Here is a 15,523-nt window from a genome sequence, read left to right as displayed (position 1 = left end):
GCTTTTGTGGGTAGTTGATTTTATTTTTTGCCTTTAGTTAGTATTTGGTTGGTCTGCTTTCTTTGCTGTGATTTTATTTCCTCTAGTGACATCTGTTTAGCCTTAGGAGTGCTCCCATCTACAGCAGTCCCTCTAAAATACCCTGTAGAGGTGGTTTGTGGGAGGCAAATTCTTTCAACTTTTGCTTGTCTGTGAATTGTTTAATCCCTCCTTCATATTTAAATGATAATCGTGCTGGATATAGTATCCTTGGTTCAAGGCCCTTCTGTTTCATTGCATTAAATATATAATGCCATTGTCTTCTGGCCTGTAAGGTTTCTGTTGAGAAATCTGATGATAGCCTGATGGGTTTTCCTTTGTAGGTGACCTTTTTTCTCTCTCTGGCTGCCTTTAATACACTGTCCTTGTTCTTGATCTTTGCCATTTTAATTATTATGTGTCTTGGTGTTGTCCTCCTTGGGTCCCTTGTGTTGGGAGTTCTGTGTGCTTCCGTGATCTGAGAGGCTATTTCCTCCCCCAGTTTAGGGATTTTTTCAGCAATTATTTCTTCAAAGACACTTTCTATCCCTTTTTCTCTCTTCTTCTTCTTCTGGTATGCCTATAATGCAGATATTGTTCCTTTTGGATTGGTCACACAGTTCTCTTAATATTGTTTTATTCCTGGAGATCCTTTTATCTCTCTCTGTGTCAGCTTCTCTGCGTTCCTGTTCTCTGGTTTCTATTCCATTAATGGCCTCTTGCATCTTGTCCATTCTGCTTTTAAGTCCTTCCAGAAACTTTTATTTCTGTATTCTCCCTCCCAATTTTATCCATTAGCTCTTGCATTTTTCTCTGCAGCTCCATCAGCATGGTTATGTCCTTTATTTTGAATTCTTTTTCAGGAAGATTGGTTAAGTCTCTCTCCCCAGGCTCCTTCTCAGGGGTTGTCACTGTGATTTTTGTCTGGATCAAATTCTTCTGCCTTTTCATGACAATAGAGGAATTTGTGGGCAGTCGATGCGTGTGTCAGCTGGGAGAACAAAGTCCGTTCCTGCTTGCCGGTCACCTTCTTCTTTTGTGAAAATGGCGAGCCCTAGCGGCTTGTGCTCAGCAGCCGCGCACCGACGGGGCCTCTAAGTCTGGCCTGTGCAGCCGCGGTGGTGGCTCTGCATGGCTGCTGTGGGTGTGTCCAGCCTCAGGCCGCTGCTTCGCTATGGCGGGGCTGCGCTGGAAGGCTAACAGGCAGGAGGCTGTTTATCGCTGTGAGGGGCCTCAGAGCTGCACTGCCGCTCAGGGAGTTAGGGCACCCCGAGTTCCCCAGGATTCTCAGCTGCTAGGCTGAGTGTGCTGGGTCGCTTCTGTCCAGCTTTGAGGCTCCTGTTCCTTTAAGAGTTTCAAAAAGCACTCACTTTTCTTTGGTCCCAGGGGTGCCGGCTGTGGGGACCCACTCACAGATTTTACTGTCCCGTTCCCCTAGTATCCAGCACCCCATGCACTGTGTGTCTGCGCTCTGGTGCAGATGGCTAGGGCTGGGTGTTTAGCAGTCCTGGGCTCCCTCTCCCTCCCTGCTCTGACTCCTCTCCTCCTGCCGAGGAGCTGGGGTGAGGGGTGCTCGGATCCCGCCAGGCTGCGGCTTGTATCTTACCCCCTTCATGTGGCACTGGATTCTCGCAGGTGTAGATGTAGCCTCGTTGTTGTACTGTATCGTCTGGTCTCTCTTTTAGGAATAGTTGTATTTGTTGTATTTTCAAAAATATATATGATTTCAGGAGGAGATTTCCGCTGCTCTACTCACGCCGCCATCTTGTCCAGAAGTCCAAGACATGACTTTTTATTAAAAGTTTAGAGCAAAGTTACTAGAAGTACTTTAATGTTTCTGTAATGTTTATTTGATAATGCAATATCTTAGTTTCCTTTTCTCTTTGATTTGGAGAGAAATGGAGATTGTTTATTGTATCCTGTCAAAGGGAAAAAAACATTAGGTAGACTACTAACTTATTATGGTAAACAAAGAAAATCAGCTTCCAAAAATTATGCAAGCCAAATCCACTTTATCACCTCACATTTGTTTCAACAGCTATTATCAAAAAGGCAAAAGATAAAAGCTGGTAAGGAAGTGGAATCAAAGGAACCCTTATACACTGTTGGCAGGAGTGTAAATTAGTATTGTTGTTATGGTAAACAATATAGAGGGTCCTCAAAAAATTAAAAATAAATCTTGCAATCCCACTTCTGGGTATTTATCCAAAGGAGATGAAGTCAGCATCTGGAAGAGATATCTGCACTCCCACATTCATAGCAGCATTATTCACAATAGCCAAGGTACAGAAACAACCTAAATGTCCATTGATGGATCAATGGATAAGGAAAATGTGGTGGGTATATATACAATGGAATATTATTCAGCCTTACAAAAGAAGGAAATCCTGTTCCTAGTGATGACATGAATAACCTGGAGGACATTATGCTCAGTGAAATAAGCCAGACACGAAAGACAAATACCACATGATCTCACTTATGTGGAATCTGAAATAGTCAGACTCACAGAAGCAGAAGAAAGAATGATAGCTGTCAGGGGCTGGTGGGGAGCAGAAAATGGGAAGATGTTGGTTAAAGAGTACAAAGTTTCAGGTATGCAGGATGAATGAGTTCTGGAGATCTAATGCACAACTAGATGACTTTAGTTAACAGTACTGTATCTTTTACCTGATATTTATTAAGACAATAGATCTTAAGTGTTCTTAGCACACACACAAGAAAGGAAGTAAGAAAATGATAACTGTGTGAGGTGATGGATATGTTAATTAGCTTGACTGTGGTGAACATTTCATAAAGTATACAAAACATCAAGTTACACACCTTAAATACACATCATTCCTATTTGTCAATTGTACCTCAATAAAGCTGAAAAGAAAAATAAGAAAAAAATTACGCACGCATACAATGAATTAAGCAAAGATAAAGTTAATTGTAGGATAAGCCTCACAACTCTAATGTGTTAGAGCCTATTAATAAAGGACAGCAAAGACTCCTGTACAAAAAATGACAATGTGATTGTGAATCACAGACAGCGAAACATTCTAAAAGTAAGAGTTACATTCAATTTGGTTTATCTCCCACCCTGGGAGGGAACACCAAGGAGAGTGCATGATCGGTCCACGATATCAGTAGAAGCCCTGAAGGAAGAAACTGGCAGTTATTTAAGTGGGGAAGGAGGCCACTAGCTGTGAAAAACAATCACATGTCACACCACTACCCCCCATCACCACCACCATCACCACCACCAGCAGTGATGCACACTCCCTTCCCTCCTATAACCAGGGACAAGAAATTACATGCTATTCCTTTAAAGTAACTCTTTAAATAGGACAAAAATACATTGCAGTTTTATACAAAAGGGCTCTCCAGGGGAAGTAGTAAATACTGACAAAGGGAATGTGTTTTAAATGTGGAATCGCTAGGCTACTTTGCCTGTAGGTATAAAACTGATTTATATTCTTAACATCAGTCTTAAAGCTTCTCTCCTGGCACCTGTGATTACTCTTACAATGGGTAGGGGAATTGTGGAAAGCATTTATCTTGATTCACTTTGCAAAATGGTACAAGGAAGAAAGCTGGAGAGTTATACACTACACAGGTGGGGAAAATATATGGATAAATACCATAATGTAAACAATCAGTCCACATGGCACCACAGGGCTATCAGAAACCAGAAGAAACTGCATTGAGCTCTGAATCAGTGTCTTAGGCTTAAATGCTGATTCAAAGAACTCCAACATGTGAGACCCTGGGCTATTTATTTCAATAAAATGGAGAGAATAAGATAAACCTCTCTGTGAGGACTAGATGTAATTTTACCTTTATATGTCAGGTATGATTCTTAGTCCACAAACTCATGACTCCAAGAAATACAATTTCTATTTTTTTATAGTTCAGCTTAATTTCTAACTCCTATCTTTATTCTTACTAGTTTGGTCCTATTTACTTTAACAGAAAAAAATGAAATCTGTTTTTTCCACAGCTTTGTCTAGTTATGGGAGGGTGGGCAGGGCTGGGTAGGGGGAGCATGATTTTTCATCTGACCTTAGGGATGGCCCTTGAGATCTCTATTGACCTTTCTGCCCTCCCCCCATGGATTCAACAGCTCCTTTCTACATTAGGACCAGCCTCAAGGCCCAGAAATCCTAACTGGCTCTTTCTGGCTCAGTCTGACCAGGTGCCATGTGCAGCCATTTCCCTTGGGGGAGTTACAGAATGCCAGACATACCATCTGAAGGAAGGTGAAGGTCTCCTCTGCTCTCAGGGGCCAAAGGTATCTATCAGCCTCTTCACATTCATTCCCTACCTGTTACTAGAAAATTAAAATACTTCCATTCCCCTGAGGATTACATATGTAATCTCATATGTCTCTGAGGGGAGTTGGTTGTACATACACCATACATCATTTTACACTGCAGTAGGGTTTGAGCAGCTCTCCATAATGAAACACACTGATATTTCTGTAGTTACATATATGAACAGTCCTCCTGTGAGGGTGAATAAAGAGATAAACAGCCTCTCAGTACCCAAGCCAGGTTTGGCAAAATAAGTATGCTATGAACTTTGGGTTTCAGGGGTGGGGAAAGGTTGAACTGGTAAAGTAGAGGGGATGTGTTAGGGCAATCAAAGTATTCTGTATGATACCACGTATGTCAAAACTCAAAAGAGCTTTATAGCACAAAGAAACAACCTTAAAGGATGCAAAAATGTTTTTAATCATTTGGAAGGTGGGAGGATCTCAGAATGGAATGTAGAATGTGACAATAGAATCTAACTGTATTACATAGATATGAAACAATCTCATGGGAGAGGATGGGGGAAAGGCTCTGATGTAATTTTGGGAACAAGTAGAGTCTGTAAATGAAAGACAAAAGAAACTCTAGTTGATAAAGTGGGGTATGGGATAACAATTCTGAAACCACTGTACCATGTACACTAGAATTGAATGATGATGTAAATAGATGGCAGATGTCAAGAGCCAGGTTTCTCACTGCTGAAGTTACAGACAAGCAAGAGGCAAAGGCTAGAATGATCGATGTGGTAATGGATTAGAACTGGAGATATCAGTATGAACTCGTGTTTATCTTAATATAGATACAGAAGGCTTCATGTAGAAATATGTGTATATATACTGGTTAGTATGTACACATATACTTCCTTGCACTGTCAGCTGAGAGGGCCTCGAAACAATGACACTGCAGGCACAATGAACACCTGGTGCAGCTCTTGTTTGCTAATACCATTCCACAGTCAAAGGAGTGACTGGAGAAATGGCTGACTCCAGGACTGGGGCAAGAAATATGTAAGATGATCCTGGATCACCTTGTAGTGCCAGAAAGTAAGAAAACGGGGACACAGGAGCCACCTGGAATAGCTCCTAATGGTCAAAGCTGGAAGAATTTGAGTAATGAAATAAAGTAGTATATTATAACCCAAAGCAGAAAATAGACATTCCAAGTCCATTCTATAAGTAGAAAACATATATTCTGAGTCCATGCTAATATAAATAAATGATCGAATAAATAAATGTAAGAGAATAGGTAACTTACCTATGCAGAAGAATTCCAAATAATTTATGTAGATATTTTGCCTTCGAGAGGGTATCCTTAAGTGTGACTGTGCCTAGTGACTCCCTTCCAAAGAATAAAGTATAAAAAGAGAGAGAAGAGTGACATTACCTCAAACAGGTGATCAAGATCAATATCAACAGTGAAAAGTCATGTTGATAGTATATATCCTTGATATGATGTAGTAAGAATGATACTTAAACTCTATTATCTTCTTCCTAAAACTTATAGTTCCAGTCTCATCATGAGCTTAGGGAGCTATGACAACTAGATGTTGCAGTATCCTGGATGGGATCCCGGAACAGAAAAAAGACATTGGGTAAATCTAAGAAAATCTGAATAAAATATAGACTTCAGTTAATAATAATGTGTCAATATTGGCTCACTAATTACAACAAACATGCCATACTTATGTAAGATGTTAATAATAGGGGGAAATGGGTATATGTGTATGGGAATTGTCTCTATCAGCTTCATAATTTTTCCGTAAATCTAAAATTATTCTAAAATACAATTTATTTTTTTAAAAATCCCATTCATGCACAATCCCTGATTTTGAGGCTATGGCACTTTGCTTTTCTCATTACTGTCATTTACTGTCTTCTTGGCCATTTACCCCTATTCAGAGTACTTTGTCATCTGGCTAGTCTTCATTCCAATACTTTTCAGGTCTTGAGGCTCTTCAACATTCACATAGACCATCTAAAACCATGCCTGACATGTCCTTGATTTATTCAACTCCAGTAACCAGCAACTACTTTCATTAGCCACTCACTTCTAGAGCCAAGCTTCGAATTTCTGACCACAGCCTAAATCACCCAGCATCTCCATTCACCTCTTTCTTCCATCCCCAATTCTAGCTTGATACAGAGTCACTAGGATAAAGACTACACTTCCCAGATTTCCTTCTGCTATCCGTAACCCATACTACTAAATTCTGGCCAATGACGTACCACTTTTGTTATGTCCTTAAATGGAGAAATCAGGTCCTTCTTATCCCCTTCCTCCTTCATGTTGCCTGAAATGTGTATGTAATGGCTGGAGTTCCAACATCCATTTTGGATCATGAGGCGACCATGGGAATGGAAGCCACATGCAGAAGAGCCACGAGATAGAAAGTTCCTGGTCTCTGATACTATAGTGCAGCCAACCCACCTCTGACTGCGTATCTCCAGAACTTTACATGAGAAAAATCTTCTATCTCAAGTAACTTTTATTTTGGGTTTTCATTTTCCTAGTTGAATTTACAGATTAGTTCACTCCCTTATCCATCAACCCTTCCTGGCAGTATAGTCCAATGGTAAAGAGAAAGAACTTTGGAATTAAACAGATTTGACACCCACTCTACCACTTAATAACTGCATGATCTTGGACAATTTACCTTAGTGATAAGTATCAATTTCCTTATCTCTACCTCCCTCATTATATCTATCTTACAGAGATATTGTTTTAAGATTTTATTGCATGAGACATATAGGGAGCTTAGTAAGCCCCATTGTCCTTTCAGAGTCTCACTCTCAGCTCCCATAATGCATCATTTCATCCATTCTTGCTGACATTCTCAACTTCCTTCCTTGTCCTGCTTTGTCTTTCTTGCAAATCCCCACCTTAGTCAATGAAGTCCTCCATACCCATATGATTATAGGCTAGCACAATTATGCAAATTGGGACCATCACAAATGTACAGTACCCAGCTTCAGCAAGGCCCTGCGGGAGGCTGGGAAATATTTGAAATGTGTCTCTCCCTAAGAACATCCATTCTCCCACCATGTTTGTACAACTTTTTCACTCTTCTCCTCAAGCCATCCCCAAAGTAAATAAACATGCTTTTCTTTAAAAGAAAACAATTTTCCCTCAATCCCTTTATCTCGCCCTCTCTACAGTTAACACATACCTGAAGTGAACTGTGATCTTTGCCCTCACCTTCTCCTCCCCACTCACAGCTGCTCAGCCTGTATGTATGCATGCTTCGTGTTCTCTTTCTCCTTCCTACGCATACAACAATAATGGTATGACATACAGCAGTAATAAGTTGATTTGGTTCCTGGACCTGATTCCAGTGTGTGCATGTGGGAGGGGCTTCCCCTACACATAACACCAAGCAAATCTCAAATGCCAGCAGGGTGCCTGAGAACTCAATTCAATTCTGATGCTATCTGCCCAGAGACAGTTGTCAGATTCCCCAGGTTAAGGGCTCCGTCCTACAAGACTGCCCTCTCCCCCAAGCCCCAGGCAGGTAACCTGTGCTTTAGACCTACTGGCTACAGACTGAAGGTGCCCACGACCTCCCCATTTGGTTCCATTAATTTGCTAGAGCTGCTCAGAGGACTCAGGAAAACACTTACGTTTACCAGTTTAATAAAGGATACCGTAAAGGATACAAGTTAACAGTCAGATGAAGAGGGACACGGGGCAAGGCCCCAAATAAAGGAGCTTCTGTCCAGTTCCTTCAGAGAGCCTTCCCACCGAGCCTGGGGCCTGGCTCGGTGGCGCGTGGAGCTGTCCTGGCTCCCCAAGCATGGATGCTGTCTCTGACCAAGAAGCAGGGTCCAAGCCAGCAGGGCAGGAAGAGCAGATCAGGGAGTGAGATGAGCTCTTCTCAGGGGTTTTGTGAGGGCTTCATTTCATGACTGACTATTTTATTGGCCATTGGCTGATTCAGCCCCAGCCCCTTCCTGTGGGTGGGGGTCCAAAAGTCTCTCACTAACATGACAAGACACCCATCTCACTTGTAAGACTGTACAGTGTTTTCAGGAACTGTGGGTGAAGACCAAATATACCTGGGAAATACCAAATTTGATCATATGAATGACCAAATATATTTTTTCTTATGATTCATTATATTACAATGTATATTTCATATTTTTACCAATTACTTCAAAGGCCTTTTAAATACATTATCTCATTTCAGCCACACAACAAGGAGCAAGGAGAACCCACACCCTTATTCTTGTTTTATAAACATTAGCCAAGAGAGGTGAACTGGCTTGTCCGAGGTCATTTTGCATGTAACATTCCTGCCTCACAGCCTCAGATTCAGCCTACTTTCCTTCACTGCTTCTATGGACTCTGCTCCCCATGCCATCCTCAGTCAGGCAGTCTCCAGATGCGACCTCATAAGCTTCTTACACCGGCCTTTCTTTCTGGCCACACATTCTGGCTCTCTTCACCTCACCCCCGACCAACTGACATGTACCCTGCCGTCAGTGTCTCATGCCTCCCCGACTCCACTCCACCAGATGACTCTTCTTAAAGTACCACTTGGATCACACCTTTCTTCTCTCAAAAATCATTCAATGTTTCCATTTTCCTGATCAAACCCAGATGCTATAGCAGCATGTGCCCAAGGTCAGAACCAGCCTTCCTTTCGGGCCTTAACTCTCTGTATCCCCTTATCTATCAGTCTTTAAAAATTTAACTCTAATTTGGTCTATTGGCCATTCCCTAAACTTTTCCAATACTCTCTTTCCCCTGGGCCTTGACTGGTACTTCTTTTCACTCATAAAACCTTGCCCACTAACCTACCACCCACTTTGAGATTCTGTACCTCTTAGACACAACCAGTTCCTTCAGAGAGCCTTCCCTGCTTGCCAAGTGACAGGACTTGCAGTCATGGAGCCTATCCTGTGTTGCCCTGTAACATAATTTCCTCTGCCAGCCTGTAAGCTCCAGCAGGTCTCAGCTCTGTCATTGGCATCTCTGAATCACTTTAGAATCTAGCACAGACCTCTGAACATAGCAAGTATACAATGATTTGTACAAACAAAATGATTTGGTTTGGTGAGTATTCAAGCTAAAAACTACCAACCCATGCAAACATACTCAGATTCCAAAGCGAAAGACACACACAAACACATACACATACATGCACACATAACACCAAAAATTTATAATACCCACGAAGAAAACAAACCCAAACTTTGACAAATTCATAGTTTTCCAGTCTTTACAAATTTAACTAAAATAAAGAAAATTGAGGAAATATAACCTTGTAATTTTATAACTTAGGTAACAATGTAATCTACTCAAAATTTTACTTAAGACTGTAAAATGGTGATGTCCCATAGACATTTAAATTTTTGTATTTGTATTTATTTATAATATAGAGATAAGTTCTTGAGGATTCATAGAGCTTCATGTCATAAACCAGATTTTTTAACTGGAATCTGTATTTGTTACATAACCAAACCCAAAGGCAATAAAGTCCTGAAAAGTAGGATGAAATGCCAATAGAAACTCAATGTGACCCACAGAGCCCTTTAATAAAACATTGCCCATGTAAATCCTATATTCAGTGGTATTCATTTGATCTACTGATGTTTTTTTTTTTTTTGAGAGGGCATCTCTCATATTTATTGATCAAATGGTTGTTAACAACAATAAAATTCAGTATAGGGGGATCAATGCTCAATGTACAATCATTAATCCATCTCAAGCCTAATTCTCGTCAGTCTCCAATCTTCTGAAGCATAACGAACAAGTTCTTACATGGTGAACGAATTCTTACATAGTGAATAAATTCTTACATGGTGAACAGTACAAGGGCATTCATCACAGAAACTTTCGGTTTTGATCACGCATTATGAACTATAAACAATCAGGTCAAATATGAATATTCGTTTGATTTTTATACTTGATTTATATGTGGATCCCACATTTCTCCCTTTATTATTATTATTATTTTTATTTTTGATAAAATGCTGAAGTGGTAGGTAGATGCAAGATAAAGGTAGAAAACATAGTTTAGTGCTGTAAGAGGGCAAATGTAGATGATCAGGTGTGTGCCTATGGACTAAGTATTAATCCAAGCTAGACAAGGGCAGCAAAACATCCACGGATGCAGAAGATTTCTCTCAAAGCAGGGGGGATGAGGTTCTGAGCCTCACCTCTGTTGATCCCCAATTTCTCACCTGATGGCCCCCCTGCGACTGTGCCTGTCTTAGGTTGTTCCTCCCTTGAGGAATCTTACCCGTCTCTGGCTAACCATGATCTACTGATGTTTATATGGAGGATAATTCTGCCAACTGTGATACCTTTTCATGGAACACTCTAGCTCTCCATTTCTGTTCACATAATTCGGAATGTGTTTTCTATCACATGTTGCTGTTAGTTCATAGGCAAGTCAAACATCCTAAAGGTTACAAGGAGGTTAGGAGAGGTTGTATACAATACAGGTTGGAAAGTATGTAAGAAACATCAAACTCTCCTGTTTTTATCTTCTTTTATTTTGCTTCCTTTCAGTCTTTACCCTACTTGGGTCTTGGGGAATTATGTGTATATGTAACAGCACCTACCACATCTTCTCATTTTAGCACAGGTTGGAGATGAAGAGCCAAAACAGGAAAACACTTTAGGAACACTGGGACCCTCAGAGAAGTAAATTAGAGCTGATGTTTCTTTTAGCTTTGCTCTTCTGTTCATACTTCTTTATTTAAAAATACGTGAACCCCCCCCAATTTATCAACTCTCATCTTCTCATACTGTAAGCACGTGAAACCACTAAGAATCACTTTAAGGCAAATAACCTTATGAATCTGGTAAGTGTGCAGAGAAAAGAGCATCATATAGGTTAAGGGATAAGGGGTAAGACACAGAACTATAGGAGTTTACCTAGTGTAAAAACTCAATTTCTGTTACACAATAATATTATTGTGTGTTACGTAATAACTGGGGCCCGTAAGTACTAATTGTTTAGAGTCTTACCAGCATATGCTGTCCTTCAAAACCGAGAATAAATATAACAAGAAAAAAAAAGTAATTAAGGAAAAATTCAGAAAGGTTCAAATATTGCCGTTTCTTGGATAAAACTTACTAAGTAACTTTAGTTCTCCAATAAGAAACTGTGAGAATGAGAGGATTTCAGAGAATTTTGGAATTGCAATTTTAAAGAAATAAAACCCATGCGAAATATGTTTCAGTCCTTCATTACATAGTTTATCAGCTTGAAAAAAAGAAATCCAGGCTGTTAATTAACTCATAATTCTGGAAAAATTTTTTCCATGCAGTGTATCTTTAACATCTACTCTGTAGGCTTGCCCATGCTCTGGTTCATGTGCTCATTCTCTCTGCCGCTCTCTCTCTCTCTCTCATCATTCAAGAGACTCATGTAATCAAACATTCCCTGCGAGATCTCCGTGCTGCCATTTCCTCCAGTTGCCACAAACACTCTAACTCATCTCTGGAAACTATTTAATGGGTGGTCTGAAATCACTTATGATTTAAGGGTAACTGCGATGTGCTAATGATATGAATAGGTACACATCTAACCAATATATATGTGACCAAGATAATCATTTAAAGCATGACAATATGAGAAAGTGACATTGTGATACAACAGATAACAGATTTTTTCCCACCGAGCTACAGAGTACTTTTTCCATTGACAAATCCACCTCTTTCCCGAAATACAAAGTTAATTGCAAAACAGTAGCAGCAAAGTGTTCATTAAGCCATCAGGACAAATCACTTTGTGTTTAAAATATTAATTTAACCTTAGTGTCAAGTGCATAAATGTATTAACCTTAAGGATGTTACTTTAAACAGTTTATGCAACAAATGTTGTGAGGAAGTCTTATCAGCAGAACTGGTGGTGGCTACTCAATAGACCCATTAGAAATTATTGTTAGTGATTTTAAATGACAACTGATCAAAAATTCACTTAACGTTCATCTGTGTTAGCTATTTAAAATGGGAATTTAACTCTGGAGTAATACAGTGTCTTCTGAATATAGTCAACAGGCAACAAAGTCAGAGCCCACAGTTAGAAGTCACAGCTGGCAGAAGGATCTATTGTACGGCATGGATCTCTGCCTGTGCTCCAAATATCTAACGATATTTTTCATTTGTCCCGGACTTTGAAAAGTACTGTACTGTTTCACATCCTTCTTCCATAGCAACAAAAGAATTAAACAAAACCTTTAGATTTGGTTTAAAAGCAGCTGAAAAATTGGCTGCTTTAGGCTCTAATTTTCAGAAAACTCTGTTATCTGGGAGCTTTGGGCTCTCAAATATCAGAAACTGCAATAACTTATCATAAAAATACAAGCTCTTGGTTTTGAAAAATATACAAAATGCACTGCACATGGAAATATCTCTTGATTGTCAAGGAAGACAAGATATCAGTCTCATAACATAGATTCATGTTGTGCCTGAATTTCAGTGATCTTTGCTTTTGCAGATTCCATTTTTCACAGTTTTGGGCAGTCTCTGACCTTTGATGTAAGCACGGTACCAAAAATGGAGGAAGAGCAGCAGAAAGATGCACCCATAACTCATAATGATGTACTGAAAGACTGGAAACTGGTACTTGCAATCCTCCATGAAAAAGAACTGGCCTATGTGGATGGTGACAATAATGAACTGGACCTAACAGAGAAAGAATGAAAAATATTGTTCAGATATGAAGAGTCACAATGGAGCAATTATTTAATGAATTATTCACCTGCTTATGTTTTAATACCCTCTAACCACATTCAGGCTACTGTTGGCGTGGGGAATTTTACCTGTCAATCTAGACTCCATGGGAGTGATAGTGGGTGTAACAGTGTCAAAATCCAGGTGGGAATCTGGGGCTACTGTTCAGTCCCACCAAACTGTACAACTCCAGGGGGTCCTACGTACATGTCCCTCCAGCTGTGCAGTGCAGCAGCCCTTTCATACTAAAGAGAGAACCATCAGAGCAGGTTTCCTTTGTGTCTCTGACTTGAGTCTTTGACTGATGAAATGCACATGGGACCACTATCTTATCACCTCGTTTTCTAGGACAGTTTCAATTGCGAATATTCTGTCTGTTGTCGGACCAGGTGTTTCAGTTTTTGAGAAATAAAAACATTCTAGTCACAGTCCTAGTCTTTTGTAGGAGCCAAAGCACCTCTGAGAATGTACATGACAGCAGAAGCCACCTGCCCTCTATCGTCACAGATAAAAGTGTATACTACTGACCAATGGCAGCAGAGAATCTCCAAGTGACCCTCCCAGTGATGCTAAAGGGCTGTATTCCAGAACCTTCATACAGACCTAAGAGGAACACTTTCTGTGCTAATGCCTAGATTTTTTAGATACCTTTTCTTTCCTGAATAAAAGTCAACATATGTTCTGTGGAGATTTTAGAGAAGTAAAATTCTATAAATAAAAAAAACAACAATCACCCACAAAACGTCAAGTTAAGATTTTGACATAGTTTCCTTTATGATCATCATCAACTTCTCCTCAATTATCTTGAGGAGCTTTTATGACACTCCTGTACAGTAGGTACAATTATTCTTCTTATTTTTCAGAAGAGGAAACTAAACCTTAGGAAGCCTAAGCAACATCCTCACCACTCTATCCAGGTGTGTTTATGTATAACTGACACATTTGAAATAATAGCAAACAAACATCTAGTCTTCTCCCTATGTAAGTATTTTTCCACATGACTAAAAAGTCATCAGAAAAAAATATTGAAAAATAAAGCAATTGTGAATAATTTTCATGACTTTATAATATTCCAAAGTGGGAATTAAAATAATTTATTTTACCATTTCCTTATTGTTGGTTATTTAGGGTGTTGTCAATTTTGTCTATGTATGTATGTATGTATATTATGCTATAACTCTACACCTTTAATCCTCATAGTACTTTTAACATTTGGATGAAAAATAGATGATAAATGTTAGGACTTGATAGGCAGCCCCACAGGAAGGCTCATAAATCCTTCAAAGTTACATTCTCTCAAGGACACTTAGATCTAGAATATGGCATTTCTAACTTCTAATTTAGTATTATGCCTACTGAGGTTCATATAAAGTTGAGATTATTTTGATCATATATTTATTTTGTACAAATACATAAGATAACATAAAGATAATATGAAGACACACACTGATTTAATTGTCTGGGCCTCTTTGGTACCAAATGTGCTTTGTTGTCAACAAAGTTCCTGACAAAAACTTAAACAACATAGAAAGGATTATATGATCAGATGCCATGGAGGGCCCAGATACTTTATATCCCTAGTGCTTTGTAAATTTTGTTGTTTAGGTAGTATCCTAATTCGTAGGGAAGAAAAAAGTGACTCCAGTTTAGCTTCATATCTGGTTTAAAGAAAATTTTTTACTCACAAGCTGTAATGATGTCAAATATTTTTTCCACCACAAATACTTCTGGTAGGCTGGTCCCAATGCACACAGTCCATAGTAGGAATACATCACTACATGTACAGCTGTATTTAGTAAGGCATGGAATGTTCCCAGGCCACCTGAAAAATATAATTGTTGTAAAATGAGGGCACTGTTTCTTAAACTGAGACATAGTTTTGTCTGAACTGGGCTTTTAGTATTATTATTTCTCCAATAAGTAGGAAGAAAAACATACAGGAAACATCCTGTTAAATAGCTATCAAACCAGAGGGAGCCAGATAATGCATTCATTTAGGAAAACAGGAGATACAAGCCTTAGAAAATAATTAGCATGTCTTTATTTATTCTGTTATATCTTAACCTTAAGATGGTCTTATGGTTTGAGTTTACTTAAATTGAGTTACTTTCTATGTGATAGTAATAAAGTCCACTTTCTAGCAAGGGTTAATATGTATAAATTACACAAAGTACATTAATCTTCAGTGTACAACTTGATTTTTTACACATGGTTACACCCACATATCCATCACCAAATTCAAGATACAGAACATTTCCAACAAGGCATATGATTTGTGTCCCCTTTCCAAGAATGTACCCTTCCCAACATAACCTTTATTATGACTTCTATTATCAATAATTAGTTTTGCCTGTTATTAAGCTTCATATATATCGAATTATACAGGATATACTCTTTTGTGCCTACTTTCTTTCATCAACACAATGTTTTTAAGATCCATCCATGCTGTTATTAGTAGTTTGCTCTTTTTTTTGCTACATAGCATTATACTATATGAATGCATCATAATTTATTTATCCATTTTC

At 39.2% G+C, this 15,523-nt stretch overlaps 1 protein-coding gene across 5 annotated transcripts in view; it reads right to left on the bottom strand.

Annotated features, from left to right (window-relative positions):
* Positions 1-9,936: 9,936 nt before the first annotated feature.
* Positions 9,937-15,523, bottom strand: part of ELOVL7 (ELOVL fatty acid elongase 7) — an 85,460-nt gene continuing 79,873 nt past the window's right edge. For all 5 annotated transcript variants that reach the window (XM_073235931.1, XM_037022337.2, XM_017669164.3 and 2 more), the window contains 2 exons: positions 14,684-14,820; positions 9,937-12,950 (listed from right to left, as the gene is read on the bottom strand). In XM_073235931.1, coding sequence (XP_073092032.1) covers positions 12,741-12,950; positions 14,684-14,820 — 347 coding nt within the window. In that variant the 3' untranslated portion in view covers positions 9,937-12,740. The remainder of the gene's footprint in view (positions 12,951-14,683; positions 14,821-15,523) is intronic.

Source organism: Manis javanica, chromosome 1 (genome assembly GCF_040802235.1).
Source record: "Manis javanica isolate MJ-LG chromosome 1, MJ_LKY, whole genome shotgun sequence".
Classification (NCBI taxonomy): Eukaryota; Metazoa; Chordata; class Mammalia; order Pholidota; family Manidae; genus Manis; species Manis javanica.
Note: the sequence above shows the minus strand (reverse complement) of the source record. Positions and strands in the feature narration are given on the sequence as shown.